At 37.7% G+C, this 13,922-nt stretch overlaps 1 protein-coding gene across 1 annotated transcript in view; it reads right to left on the bottom strand.

Moving 5' to 3' along the window:
- Window positions 1–13,922, bottom strand: part of L3MBTL4 (L3MBTL histone methyl-lysine binding protein 4) — a 413,756-nt gene that overhangs the window by 187,758 nt on the left and 212,076 nt on the right. Inside the window, exon 13 of the mRNA XM_053913420.2 lies at window positions 2,864–2,978. Coding sequence (XP_053769395.1) covers window positions 2,864–2,978 — 115 coding nt within the window. The remainder of the gene's footprint in view (window positions 1–2,863; window positions 2,979–13,922) is intronic.

Below are 13,922 nucleotides of genomic sequence, written 5' to 3'. Positions count from 1 at the left end.
ACTTAATAATGCTACATCTCAAGTTTTAATTTTGATTCTAATGGTAGAAAAAGCCCACCGTGAAGTCCTATACATTAGAAAAAGAAGACAAACTGTGCCCTCGTGGCATGAGAAAAGGAGTTTCATCTAGCTGTGGGGTACAGGGCGCCCTGCAGGTGAGCACCTGTGGCTGGGAATGGTCGCTACAGGGAATCTGTCATCACCTGGCCATACAAACTGGAGCTCGACCCAGCCGAATGGGAACATTCAAGTTCTCGTGCTCCAGAGGCCTTCACAATCACCAGTTACGGTTTCAAGAACTTCTGTATCAGGCCTTAGTGACTGAATAGTATAAATTATTGAATATTGTGATTATGGGGAAACGAGGTAAGATTTGGGTTTCACACGAACTATTATAACGAAGAAATGAGAAAACGAGTCGTGAATGAACCTGTTACAACAGTTAGCTCTAGACCGTCAAACTTTATTCCGTTGCAGTACCTAGACCCACCCTTATTTTCACTTTCCAGTGGGAAAGGAATTCAGTGACAAATAAATAAATATTGGAGCAGAATGTGTGTATGTGCATGTAATTTTGTGTATTTTTGCTTTAACAATATGGGCACAAATGATATATATTGAACCATATCATAAGCATATTTTAAAATCTAGGTATTTAGACAGATGAATAATTGTAAATCATAGGGTTAACTGAGCAACCTATAATAAACCATGTTAATAATGGTTAATCCAAACAAATCCGTCACAAAAAACAAGCACAGCAGTAACCGAATATCATAACCAACTGAAGACAGTCAATTACAAGTGATCTTCCCCCAAATCACAGGGATTCCAATCACCTGAGTGTGAGCACGCTGGAGCGGAATCTTGTAATACTGCCAACACATGGAAGTCACACTTCAGAAAAAATTGAATATTTTGAAAACTCAGATTTTAATTTTAGCACAATTTCAAATTTTGGAATCCTTAATAATTGACACAGTTCTTTATAAAAATGAAAATCTATAGAATGTTATGCAATTTCCTGGTGGCAGCTAACATTAATTGAGCACATACTATGGGTCAGATAGTTTTTGAAGTGTTATACATATATTTACCCCATGTCATTATTATAAATATAGGAGCTAGACATACTAATATTATCTCCATTAAACAGATGAGGAAATAGATACAGCTCAGCAAGCAGAAAAACTAACATTCAAATCTAAGCATTCTGACTCCACATTTAACAATTAGGCTACATTGCCTCCTAGAACTTGAAATTTTAGATCCATTCCAGGCTCTTTGGGAAGATCTGTATAACTCATCTGTACAATCATTTCTAAATATGATGAGAGTGCAAATGGTGCAATGGTGTTGGGAGGAGCGGAGGTCAAAGATGGATTCTGGAGAAACTGAGAAAGACAATCAGCAGACATAACGACTGATTGTATGTGTGGGGTGAGGGAGGGTAGGGAGGGAGGAGAGTCCAGAATAACTCTGAATAATCAGTAGGAGCTTTGAAGGAAGTAGGAACAACAATAGAAAAGCAAGTTTTTGGCTTGGGATGATGTTCAGATTTGGGAGAAGCATCCCATAGGCTTCAGGGTGCTTATGAAACACTCAGGTCAAGAAGTCAGTTAAGCAGCTTGACAAAGGAGCAGGTAACGGATGAAGTGGAGTGAAGAGAAATGTCGCTATACCTGAAATAATCCCTCCTTACCTCTGTTTAAATCATTCCTACTTGAGAAAGTTACCGGGAGGAGAGACTGAGGGGTATATGTAGGTGTTGGTTAACATAGAGAAAAAACCTTTTCCCTGGCATGCTGGCGTGTGAAATCTGGGAAGATAAAAAGTGGGATCAAAGGAACCACAAAGCACAAATGCTTACACTTTTCTCCCGATGTGTGCTGAGCATGGTGTCCCCTGTGTTACACTCTCTGTCTACCCATCACATGCTTACGATGTACCGCAGGCTACGTAAGGCCCTGTACCTTATTGACTTTGTGGTTTTTAAAGAACCTAGGAAAATGTAAAAATGCTTGTCATTTTTTCAGGGATCCTTCTCATTTATACAAGAAGTTAAGGAATTCTTTCAAAGATGCCTGTTTAGATTTAAGGTTCAAGCATCGTTGGAGCTAGCTCAATGTAAGATATCTTCATTAACAGAGTAACTCACTAGTTTCATGCCGAGAGGCCAAAGGGAGGGCAACAGAAGCGGTGAAGGAACAAAACAAAGAAGAACAGAGAGAACAGGGAGTACCTGCACACGTGTCTAAAACCAGTTATTAGTCATGAGCCTTTCTGATCAGGAGAATCCTTCAGATAAACAAGTAACATATTTTGGTATGAGGTGCATTAGAATTTACAGTGGTTAATTTTCTTCTTACCTTTCAGTAGCTTGAGAGACAGAAATAATAGATATACCAATATAATGAAGGGTTTCATAAAATTTTTACAACTATTTTTAATTGCTGACATTTAAAATATTTGTTTTTTCTAAAACATTTTGAAATCTATTCTATCAAAAATTAAGATGGAATGTTCAAAAAACTAAAATATACTTCATCTAAAAGCAATGGCCAAATTAGATGGATTTAGGCCTGGCTTTGTTTTCCAAACTAAAATGTTTGGAAAACAAAGATTCTTTAACACAATACTATCAAAGTAATTTCTTAAAGACTATAGCTTTTCATTTGTATGAAACATGCCCTTTGAGGCTTAATTGAGAGTAATAGGCTTTCAGTGGAGCTAGAGTGATGATTAATCAATTCACCTATCTGATATTCAGCTTGCAAATACTTATAATGACATGAAGAGACAGCATTAAGGTAAGAATTCGGGCTAAGTATTTGAAAAGCAACAACAAAGACAAAATACTCACGATATGGCACTTCGAGAGGATGCCCTGTTACATCACACCATCCAATTGGGTGAATGTCAGGGCTGTCTGCGTCCATCCAATAGTCGTACTTGTGGTCCCAGCCATCAAAATGAACCTGTTGAATAATTAGTATTGATTAATTTCACCATCCCTGTATCAGAGTATTGGAAACAGCTCCTTAAAACTTTAAATGAAATTTTATTAATCACACATTACAGCTGTAACAATATTTAAAATGTACTATCCTTCTACTGTAGTGAGCAAAGTCTATTATACCATTTTTTCCTAAGAATTTAAAGAAATTGGTAAACAAACAAAACTGTTCAGGATTGATCAGAATTTGAAGAAATAAGACCAATCAATTTCCCCAACTAAGACATGCTGTAAGGATGTTCCCTGCCCCAGGAGCCACTGCGAGAGCCATGTCAGCATCAGCAGTAAGAGTCCCTCACCGTGACATCAGTACAAGGCTTATACGGATAGGGGATGAATAAATTAGAGCAAAGGGAAGCAATGCATTTCCAAATCTTAAAAAATAAGGAGAGAGAGAGTCATTGGAACAGAGGCAAAGAGATCAGACAAAATGTGCTACTGAGTTAGACGAACTAATAGTTATCTTTTTTTTTTTTTTTTTTTTTTTTTTTTTTTTTTTTTTTTTTTTTTTTTTTTTAATTTATTTATTGTTATTTAATTACAGTTGTATGCCTTTTCCCCCATCCCTTCACCCCACCCCAGGTGAACCCACTTCCCTCCCCCCTCTCCACCCTCCCCCTTGGATTTGTTCATGTGTCCTTTATAGTAGTTCCTGTAATCCCCTCTACCTACTGTCCCTGCCCCCACCCCCCCACCCCCGCCCTTGCTATTGTTACATTGTTCTTAACTTCAATGTCTCTGGTTATATTTTGTTTGCTTTTTCCTTCTATTGCTTATGTTCCAGTTAAAGGTGAGATCATATGGTATTTGTCCCTCACTTCCTGGCTTATTTCACTTAGCATAATGCTCTCCAGTTTCATCCATGCTGTTGCAAAGGGTATAAGCTCCTTCTTTCTCTCTGCTGCGTAGAATTCCATTGTGTAAATATACCATAGTTTTTGGATCCACTCGTTTGCTGATGGGCACTTCGGTTGCTTCCAGTATTTGGCTATTGTAAATTGTGCTGCTATGAACATTGGGGTGCACAGATTCTTTTGGATTGGTGTTTCAGTGTTCTTAGGGTATAATCCCAGCAGCGGAATTGCTGGGTCAAAGGGCAGTTCCATTTTTAGTTTTCTGAGGAAATTCCATATTGTTTTCCACAGTGGCCTCACCAGTCTGCATTCCCACCAACAGTGCACTAGGGTTCCCTTTTCTCCGCATCCTCTCCAACATTTGTTTGTGGATTTGTTTATGTTGGCCATTCTGACTGGTGTGAGATGATACCTCATTGTGGTTTTAATTTGCATCTCTCTGATGGCTAGTGATGCTGAGCATCTTTTCATATGTCTCTGGGCCTTCTGTATGTCTTCCTTGGAGAAGTGTCTGTTCAAGTCCTTTGCCCATTTTTTAATTGGGTTGTTTGTCTTCCTGGAGTGGAGTCGTGTGAGTTCTTTATATATTTTGGAGATCAGGCCCTTGTCTGAGGTATCATTGGCAAATATGCTTTCCCATATTGTTGGTTCTCTTTGTAATTTGGTGCTGTTTTCTTTAGCCATGCAGAAGCTTTTTATTTTGATGAGGTCCCATTTGTTTATTCTTTCCTTTATGTCCCTTGCTTTAGGGGATGTGTCTGTGAGGATGTTGCTGCGTGGAATGTCTGAGATTTTCCTGCCAATGTTTTCTTCAAGGACTTTTATGGTGTTACGGCTTATATTTAAGTCTTTTATCCATCTTGAGTTTATTTTCGTGTATGGCGTAAGTTGGTGATCGAGTTTCATTTTTTTGCACGTAGCTGTCCAGATCTCCCAACACCATCTGTTGAAGAGACTGTTTTTGCTCCATTTTATGCTCCTGCCTCCTTTGTCAAATATTAATTGATCGTATAGATTTGAGTTTATTTCTGGGCTCTCTATTCTGTTCCATTGGTCTATGAGCCTGTTTTTATGCCAGTACCAGGCTGTTTTGATTACCGTTGCCTTGTAATACAGTTTGATATCAGGTATTGTGATACCTCCTGCTTTGTCCTTCTTTCTCAAAATTGCTGCTGCTATTCGAGGTCGTTTATGGTTCCATATGAATTTCTGTAATGTTTGTTCTATATCTGTGAAATATGTCATGGGTACTCTAATAGGGATTGCATTGAATCTATAAATTGCTTTGGGTAGTATGGCCATTTTGATGATGTTAATTCTTCCAATCCATGAACATGGTACATGCTTCCATTTGTTTGTATCTTCCTTAATTTCTTTCTTCAGTGTTGTGTAGTTTTCTGAGTACAGGTCTTTTACCTCCTTGGTTAGGTTTATTCCTAGGTACTTTATTTTTCTTGTTGCTATATCGAATGGGATTTTTTTCCTGATTTGTGTTTCTGCAGTTTCGTTGTTGGTGTACAGGAATGCCTTTGATTTCTGGGTATTGACTCTGTATCCAGCTATTTTGCCAAATTCATTTATTAGGTCGAGTAGTTTTTGAGTGGAGTCTATAGGGTTTTCCATGTACACTATCATGTCGTCTGCAAACAGTGACAGTTTCATTTCCTCCTTTCCAATTTGGATGCCTTTTATTGCTTTTTCTTGTCTGATTGCTGTGGCTAGGACTTCCAATACTATGTTGAATAGGAGTGGTGAGAGAGGGCATCCTTGTCTTGTTCCTGATCTTAGTGGGAAAGCTCTAAGTTTTTGTCCATTGAATGTGATGCTGGCTGTAGGTCTCTCATATATGGCCTTAATTATGTTGAGGACTGCTCCCTTTATTCCCACTTGGCTGAGTGTTTTTATCAGAAATGGGTGCTGTATCTTATCAAATGCTTTTTCCGCATCTATTGATATGATCATGTGATTTTTGTCTTTGCTGTTGTTGATGTGATGTATTATGTTTATTGATTTGCGAATATTGTACCATCCTTGCATCCCTGGGATGAATCCCACTTGGTCATGGTGGATGATCTTTTTAATATATTGCTGGATGCGGTTTGCTAATATTTTGTTGAGAATTTTAGCGTCTATGTTCATCAGCGATATTGGCCTGAAGTTTTCTTTCTTCGTTGTGTCTTTATCTGGTTTTGGGATTAGGATGATGTTGGCTTCATAAAAAGAGTTTGGGAGTCTTCCATCAGTTTGGATTTTTTCGAATAGTCTGTGAAGGATAGGGGTTAGTTCTTCCTTAAATGCTTTGTAGAAATCTCCTGTGAAACCATCTGGTCCAGGGCTTTTGTGTGATGGGAGTTTCTTGATGACTGCTTCAATTTCCTTTGCTGATATTGGTCTGTTCAGGTTTTCTGCTTCTTCTTCAGTCAGTTTTGGAAGATTATATTTTTCTAGAAATGTGTCCATTTCATCTAGGTTTTCAAATTTCTTAGCATATAGGTCTTCATAGTAATTTCTTACGATCCTTTGTATTTCTGTGGTATCAGTTGTAATCTCTCCACTTTCATTTCTAATTCTGTTTATTTGGATCCTCTCTCTTTTCTTCTTGATAAGCCTACTTAAAGGCTTGTCGATTTTGTTTATCTTTTCAAAGAACCAGCTTCTGGATTCATTGATCCTTACAATTGTGCTTTTAGTCTCTATGTCATTTAGTTCTGCTCTGATCTTGGTTATTTCCTTCCTTCTGCTTGCTCTGGGCTGTCTTTGTTGTTGTTCCTCCAGTTCTTGTAGGCGTAGGGTTAGGTTGTTTGTGTGAACTGTTTCTAACTTCTTAAGGTAGGCCTGTATTGCTATGAACTTCCCTCTCAGGACTGCCTTAGCTGTGTCCCATAGGTTTTGGGTTGTTGTGAGTTCGTTTTCATTTGTTTCCAGGAAGTTTTTGATTTCTTCCCTAATCTCGTTCTTGACCCCTTCATTGTTTAATAGCATGCTATTCAGTCTCCATGATTTTGAGTGTTTTGGGTTTTTACCCTTGGGGTTGGTTTCTAGTTTCAGACCCTTGTGGTCAGAGAAGATGCTTGATATGATTTCAATTTTCTTGAATTTGTTGAGGGTTGCTTTGTGTCCTATCATGTGGTCTATCTTTGAAAAAGATCCATGGACACTTGAAAAGAATGTGTATTTTGCTTCTTTGGGATGAAAAGCTCTGTATATATCAGTTAAGTCCATTTCCTCTAGGGTATTGTTAAGTGACACAATATCTTTGTTAATCTTTTGTTTGGAAGACCTGTCCATTTTTGATAGTGGGGTGTTAAAATCCCCTACTATAATTGTGTTGCTGTCAATATCTTTCTTGAAATCCTCCAAGATTTTCTTTATGTATTTGGGTGCTCCTATGTTGGGTGCATATATATTTATAATGTTTATGTCTTCTTGGTGGATTCTTCCTTTGAGTATTATGAAGTGACCTTCTGGGTCTCTCTTTATGGCCCTTCTTTGGAAGTCTATTTTGTCTGATATGAGTATTGCTACCCCTGCTTTTTTTTCCTGTCCGTTTGCTTGGAAAATTTGTTTCCAGCCCTTCACTTTCAGTCTGTGTGAGTCTTTTGTCCTGAGATGGGTTTCTTGTAGGCAGCATATGTGTGGGTCATGTTTTCTTATCCATTCAGCTGTTCTATGTCTTTTGATTGGAGCATTTAATCCATTTACATTTAAGGTTATTATCGATAGGTAGTTATTCATTGCCATTATTTCCTACCTGTGTTCCTCTGTCTTTCTCTTTTCCTTCCTTTCCTTAAAGCAGTCCCTTTAGCATCTCTTGCAGAGCTGGTTTGGTGGAGCTGTATTCTTTTAGACTTCTTTTGTCTGGGAAGCTCTTTATTTGGTCTTCTATCTTGATTGAGAGCCTTGCTGGGTAAAGTAGTCTTGGTTGGAGGCCTCTGGTTCTCATTACTTGGAATATTTTTTGCCATTCTCTTCTGGCTTGGAGCGTTTCCATTGAGAAGTCAGTTGCTAACCTTATTGGGGCTCCCTTGTATGTTACTTCCTTTTTCTCCCTTGCTGCCTTTAAGATCCTCTCTTTGTCTTGGAAATTTGCCATTTTAATTATGATGTGTCTTGCAGTGGGTCTCTTTGGGTTCCTCTTGTTTGGGACTCTCTGTGATTCCTGGATTTGGGTGACTTTTTCTCTCCTCAGATTAGGGAAATTTTCCATCATTACTTTTTCAAACAGGTTTTCTATCCCTTGCTCTTCTTCTTCTCCTTCTGGTATTCCTATTATACGGATGTTGTTACGTTTCATGTTGTCCTGCATTTCCCTTATTGCCTCTTCATTCTTTCTGAGCCTCTTTTCCTTTTCTTGTTCCTTCTGGTTGTTTTTTTCTACTTTATCCTCCAGCTCGCTGATCCGATCCTCTGCTTCATCAAGTCTGCTTTTAATTCCTTCTACTGTGTTCTTCAATTCAGAAATTGTATTCTTCATTTCCTCTTGGCTCTTGTTGATATTTTCTATTTCCTTTTTCATGTTGATATAGTTTGCAGTGAGTTCATTGTAGTTTCCTTGTAGTTTCTGGTAGTTCTCTTTGAGCTCAGAGAGCTCAGTGAGCTTCCTGATGACCATTGCTTTGAACTCAGTATCTGATAGTTGACTTGCCTCTTTTTCGGTTAGTATTCTTTCTGAGACTTCCTCCTTTCCTTTCATTTGGGAATTGTTTCTTTGTCTTCCCATTGTTTGTGAGGCTCTTCTTGTTGGCCTCTGCTTCTTAAATTGCTTTGTTCTGAATCCCTGGGTTTATGATATGAACTTCTATGGTAGAATGCCAATGGGATTCGGTGGTGCTGTCTCCTTACTCTCCTGTGCTCACTGGTCTTGAGCTGACGTTTATGTGTTTAACACGGTCTAACTCTAGTCTTTTCAGCACTCCAGGTTTTGTTGTCGCACCGTCAGATCTTTCAGTGTCTTCTATCTTTGGTCTCTAATCTTCGTATATGCTGGAGTACTGTTGGCTGTTCGCTCTGCTCCTCAGATCAGCTAGGTATTTCCCTGGCACTGAGGGGAAGTGAATTCTGCTCCCACCTATGTTGCCGCCATCTTCCCTCTCCCCTAATAGTTATCTTAATAGCTATTATTAGCTTTGGGAAAATCTGAGGAAGAGGTGCGACCCAGGTCCAGCAATCCTACTGGTTATCGCTGTTTTGCCTCTCACCTACAAAGTGCACACACAACACACATGCACACACATCACACATGCACATACAACACACATGCCCACACATGACACACACACGGCACACATACACAAACAGGTCTGAGAATAATGAAATTGACATAAAGTCCAATTTCTGAAATAAAACCCAAATACTTAGTTTTGAAACTTATTAAATTCCATGTTTGAGAAGATTTATATTGAATAAAAATACTTATTTGTGCAGACAAAAAATAAAAGTTATATTTCATTATTTTATAACCATTTATTTTCATATATTGTTTCTGACTATCAATTAAATGGAGAACATATCCTGTTCAATGCAAGAAACTCTAAAACTTTTAGAAAATCATATTTTAAATAAAAATATAAAGATGCCTAGCATTACAATAAACCAACTAAAATATAAATTTATTTTTCAGGGCACAAGACCAGAAAAATAAAAAGAAAGAAAAATTGTGTGTATTAAGTCCCAAATGAGTCTCGACATTTTTCTCAAGATCCCTCTTTCTAAGAAAGTTGTTCTCAGCGTGGTTCGCAGACCAGCAGCAGCAGCATCACAGGGGCATGTGTTAGAAATGCAGGTTCCTGGGCCCAAACTCATTCCTATTGAACCAGAAATTCTAAAGGGCGGGGCCTAACAATCTGTGTGTTAACAAGTCTTCCAGGTGAATATGATATATGCCAAAGTTTGAGAACCAATGATCTTAGGAAGAACTTTCAAAAGAATATTTCTACCAGATTAGGCTTCTAGACATGACAGAGTACCCTTTCACAGTAATAACTATAAAACTGGACAAAATATATGATGTAACTGTTTTTATACTTTGTACAATAGCCAGCCCAGAAATGTCATCGCTAAGTATACCCAGCTGAGTCCAGGACATCAGTGCGGAGACAATTTCCTGATAACAGCACAGGAAGGAGAAACATAAGCAGCAGTTACATCATGCTGAGGAGACAGAGATTACTGTTCATAGCTGATAAAGCAGCTGGAAATTGGAGGAGAAAGTTATAGAGAAGATAGAGCTACTATCTAGAAGTCTGTAGGGGTTGTTCCTAAGACCTCGGTCAAATGCTGGACCACACGTGTGCAAGGTGAGACTTGGGGAAGCCAAGCAGACAGCAGCTGGCACACGCTGTGAGTAAAACAAAGATACTACAGCTCACACTTTACTGGGAGAATAGAGAGACCAGAGTGTAAAGACCTCAACAATTCATTGAAAATTCGAGTGAGGAACCAAAAAGGTTGTACTTTGGGAGTAAGAACCATGCCACTATAGGAGCTACTGTAGACCAGCCCTAAAAAAGGCTAAAATCAAACTTCAACAAGACTGAGACGAACCCTCAATAATTAACTCTGATAAAACAAACTCTCTCTTTCTTGATGGAAGAGAAATACTCCCAACTGCGTATACTATGTCACTCATAATGTCCAATACAGAATAATAATTTCTTAGACATGCAAGTAAGCAGGCGAATGTGAGCCATTGTTAATTTTTAAAATTGCAGTCAAACCCGCCAACTGTTGGACAGCTTGTAGCAGTTCAACATGTGAACTCCACAAGCAGAACTTCAGTTACCCATGTGTGAAATTACTAACTCTGCCACTTTTAGATGGGCCCTTGAGATTATGACTTGAAATGACAGAGTGTAGTACCTTCGTGTGGCATCTAATTCATTGGCTCTTCCCAGCCCTTGAGGAGGGGAACATAAAGAGACATGTATATGAAAACACAGAGACATGTGACAGGTGAATTATATGCTGAGAGGCATCAATTGTCGGAAATGTGATGTATATGCCTAAGTTTATAGCTTTTAAGTTTTTTAAAAATAAAATTTTAACTATACAAAATAAAACTTTAAAAGCTGTAAAATACCATTCTTTATCTTATATTATGATATATCTATGCAATGAAAGGCCATGAAATTCATAAATCCTTATGAAGAACATACGAGGAGAAGGGTCAGCAACACACCATTTTATCCATGGAAAAGCTTAAAAAGGATATCAGATTCTGGCTTATTATTATATTAAACAATACAATTACAAAAGAATTTAAATGCAGTCAATAGAAGGAGACCCTGAGATGACCCAGATGTTGTAATCAGCAGACAATGATTTTAAAGTAGCAATTAAAATATGTTCAAGGACTTAAAAGGAAAAATGGTCTTAGTGAACCATAGTGAATCTCAGCAGGAATACTGAAACTATGAAAGACAAACAAATGAAGTTCTACAACTTAAAAGTAAAATGTGTGAAATAACAAAAAATTTCTGCATGGGCTCAATAACAGATTGAAGATGGCAGAGAAATGGGTGAGTGAATTTACCAACAGACTCACAGAAATTATTAATTGAAAGTGCACACAATAAACAATTTTAAAAATAAGCGCAACCTGAGGAAGTTGCGAGCTAATGTCAACAGGCCTATACATGTATTTGGGTCCAGAAGGAGGAGAGAAAGAGAGAATGGGACAGGAATCGTGGTTAAACAAATTCAATTTTTATCATAATCTAACACTTGTATTCTTCAAATGATCATTAATTAAAAAGGAAAAGCAAGCTACAGACATTTGTAATGCATTTATCTGACAAAAACTTGACAAAAAACTCAATTAATAATGGGCAAAAGATTGACAGATTCTTTGAAAACAGAAGACTCATGAATGGTCAATAAGCAAATTAAAAAACTGTCAACATCACTATTCATCAGAGGAACCAAAATTAGACACTACTGTATAGCCATTCGAATGACTTAAATTAAATGACTGACAATATCAATTATTGGTGAGGCTGTGGAGCTCCCAGAACATTCACACAACGTTGGGGAGTAGGGCTGTACAATTATCCAATCATTTTAGAAAATGTTTTGCTACTTCATCATAAATTTAAATATGTACCAATTCTATAACTCTTAGCATTTCACCCAAAGGAGATGAAAATACGAACCTGTGTCAACAAGTGTTCCTTGCCATTTCATTCCTAATAATCAAAATCCCAAAACAACCAAATGCCCAACAACAGGTGACTATCCATTCCCTAAAAGTATAGTATATACATAAAGTGAATGCTAGTCACCGATTAAAAAAATACCCACATATGCATACATCAAACAGACCATGTTGAGCAGAAGAGGGCACACACAAAACAATGAATATTCTATGACTCCATTTATATGAAGTTTAACAACAGGCACAAAAATTAAGCCCACGGTTATTTGGGAGGGGGTGGGGAATGGAACTGACTACACAGGAGCACAAAGGAATATTTTGTAGTATGAAAATATTCCAAATCTTGATTGTGGTAGTGGTTCTATAAGATATACACTTTTCAAAATTTATCCCAATGAACACATAAACTCTGTACATTTTACTATTTGTAAATGACATTTCATTAAAGTTAACTCATTTAAAACATTTCTACATTTGGCTGCTGTCATATGGGGCTTTTCTGATCATATACCGTATTTTTCTTTGAATTTACCAGTAGAAAGAAGTTTATGTAAGTGTGTATAATGAATGGGGTAAAGAAAAAAACCTAAAGAAATATTTTCCTCAAGTTTTAATATTTCAACCTATCTAATTTCAATACCCTTCTGCATTTTCAGTTCAATTATTTGTGTTTCAAAAGCAAGCAGGCACCCCGTAAGCAGAAACGAGACAGGCTGCATGCTCTCGCAGGACGACATGTCACGGAGGACGGCCTTTCTACTTCAGGTACTGAGCCTGCACCAGGGAACCCTACTGTAGAACCGAGTCTAAAACGAAAAGGTAAGAAGATAACATCTTAAAATTTTTCTTTGAGAGCTGGTACAATGTTTTCATCACTACACAACATTGTACCTTATGTTCATTAAGAAATGTTAAATTATCCTTTCCAGGTCTGTATATAATTACTTACAGTGAAAACATGGGAATTAAACATACGCTGTGTTAACCCAACAATGAGATGTTCCCCTCCCCTGCAAAGAAAGTCTAAACTTGGAATATATAACACAAATCTGTACCCAGATAATCTTTATGAAAGATATTTTCCTACCTTTGAATCTTCATATCTCTGGAGTGAAAATCTAATTTCAAGAATTCTAACCAGATGGTCAAATTAATGGAGGAGATTGACATTTTAAGAATATTTACAAAGTCCTTTGTTAAAGCAAAGATCATTTTGAAAACCAAATCATCTCCAGCACTATATTTCATAATATAATAATTTTTTCACATATTTGGGCTTGAATAAAGCTGCATAAACATATAGATCCTTCTTGCCCGGCTTTTGACAAACTGGAATACAAAGGTCAGGTAACTGAATCAACTGCTGTCTCAAGTTCATATCCTTAAGTGACAGTGATGCTTCCTGATAGTACTAACATCATATGCATGGGTGATTAATGACTGGGAAAATAACTTGGACATTTAAGAACTAGACCAGCAAATGAAAAGCCAAGGACACACTCCTTAGTGTAAACCCAAAGCTGTCAATTCTTTGCACAGACTCCTTCACGCTCTGTTTTGCCTTCGCGTTTACTGCCCAATGCCAACACGGGGAACTTTCCCTTGAGCTTTGCCACTTTGCCTCAGTCACCTTGGCTGCCTCCAGGATTCCCAGCACTGTGGCTTACACATCATCAGACTTCAAAAATGACTGGGCGAATGAGATGCATGATGGTAATCATCAATCCTTGCCGTTCCTTTGGCAGCTGGAAAATAAGCAGTTATTTATCTAGGAACACAGGAGCTAAAGTTAATGCTCAATACCAACAACTTCATTACTCCTCCTACATAGTTTGTAAAATTTTAATTTCCATTTTAACAGTCTTATTGGATATATGTATTTTACTGGCATAGGCCTCTA

The sequence above is a fragment of the Desmodus rotundus genome, chromosome 10 (genome assembly GCF_022682495.2).
Source record: "Desmodus rotundus isolate HL8 chromosome 10, HLdesRot8A.1, whole genome shotgun sequence".
NCBI lineage: Eukaryota > Metazoa > Chordata > Mammalia > Chiroptera > Phyllostomidae > Desmodus > Desmodus rotundus.
Note: the sequence above shows the minus strand (reverse complement) of the source record. Positions and strands in the feature narration are given on the sequence as shown.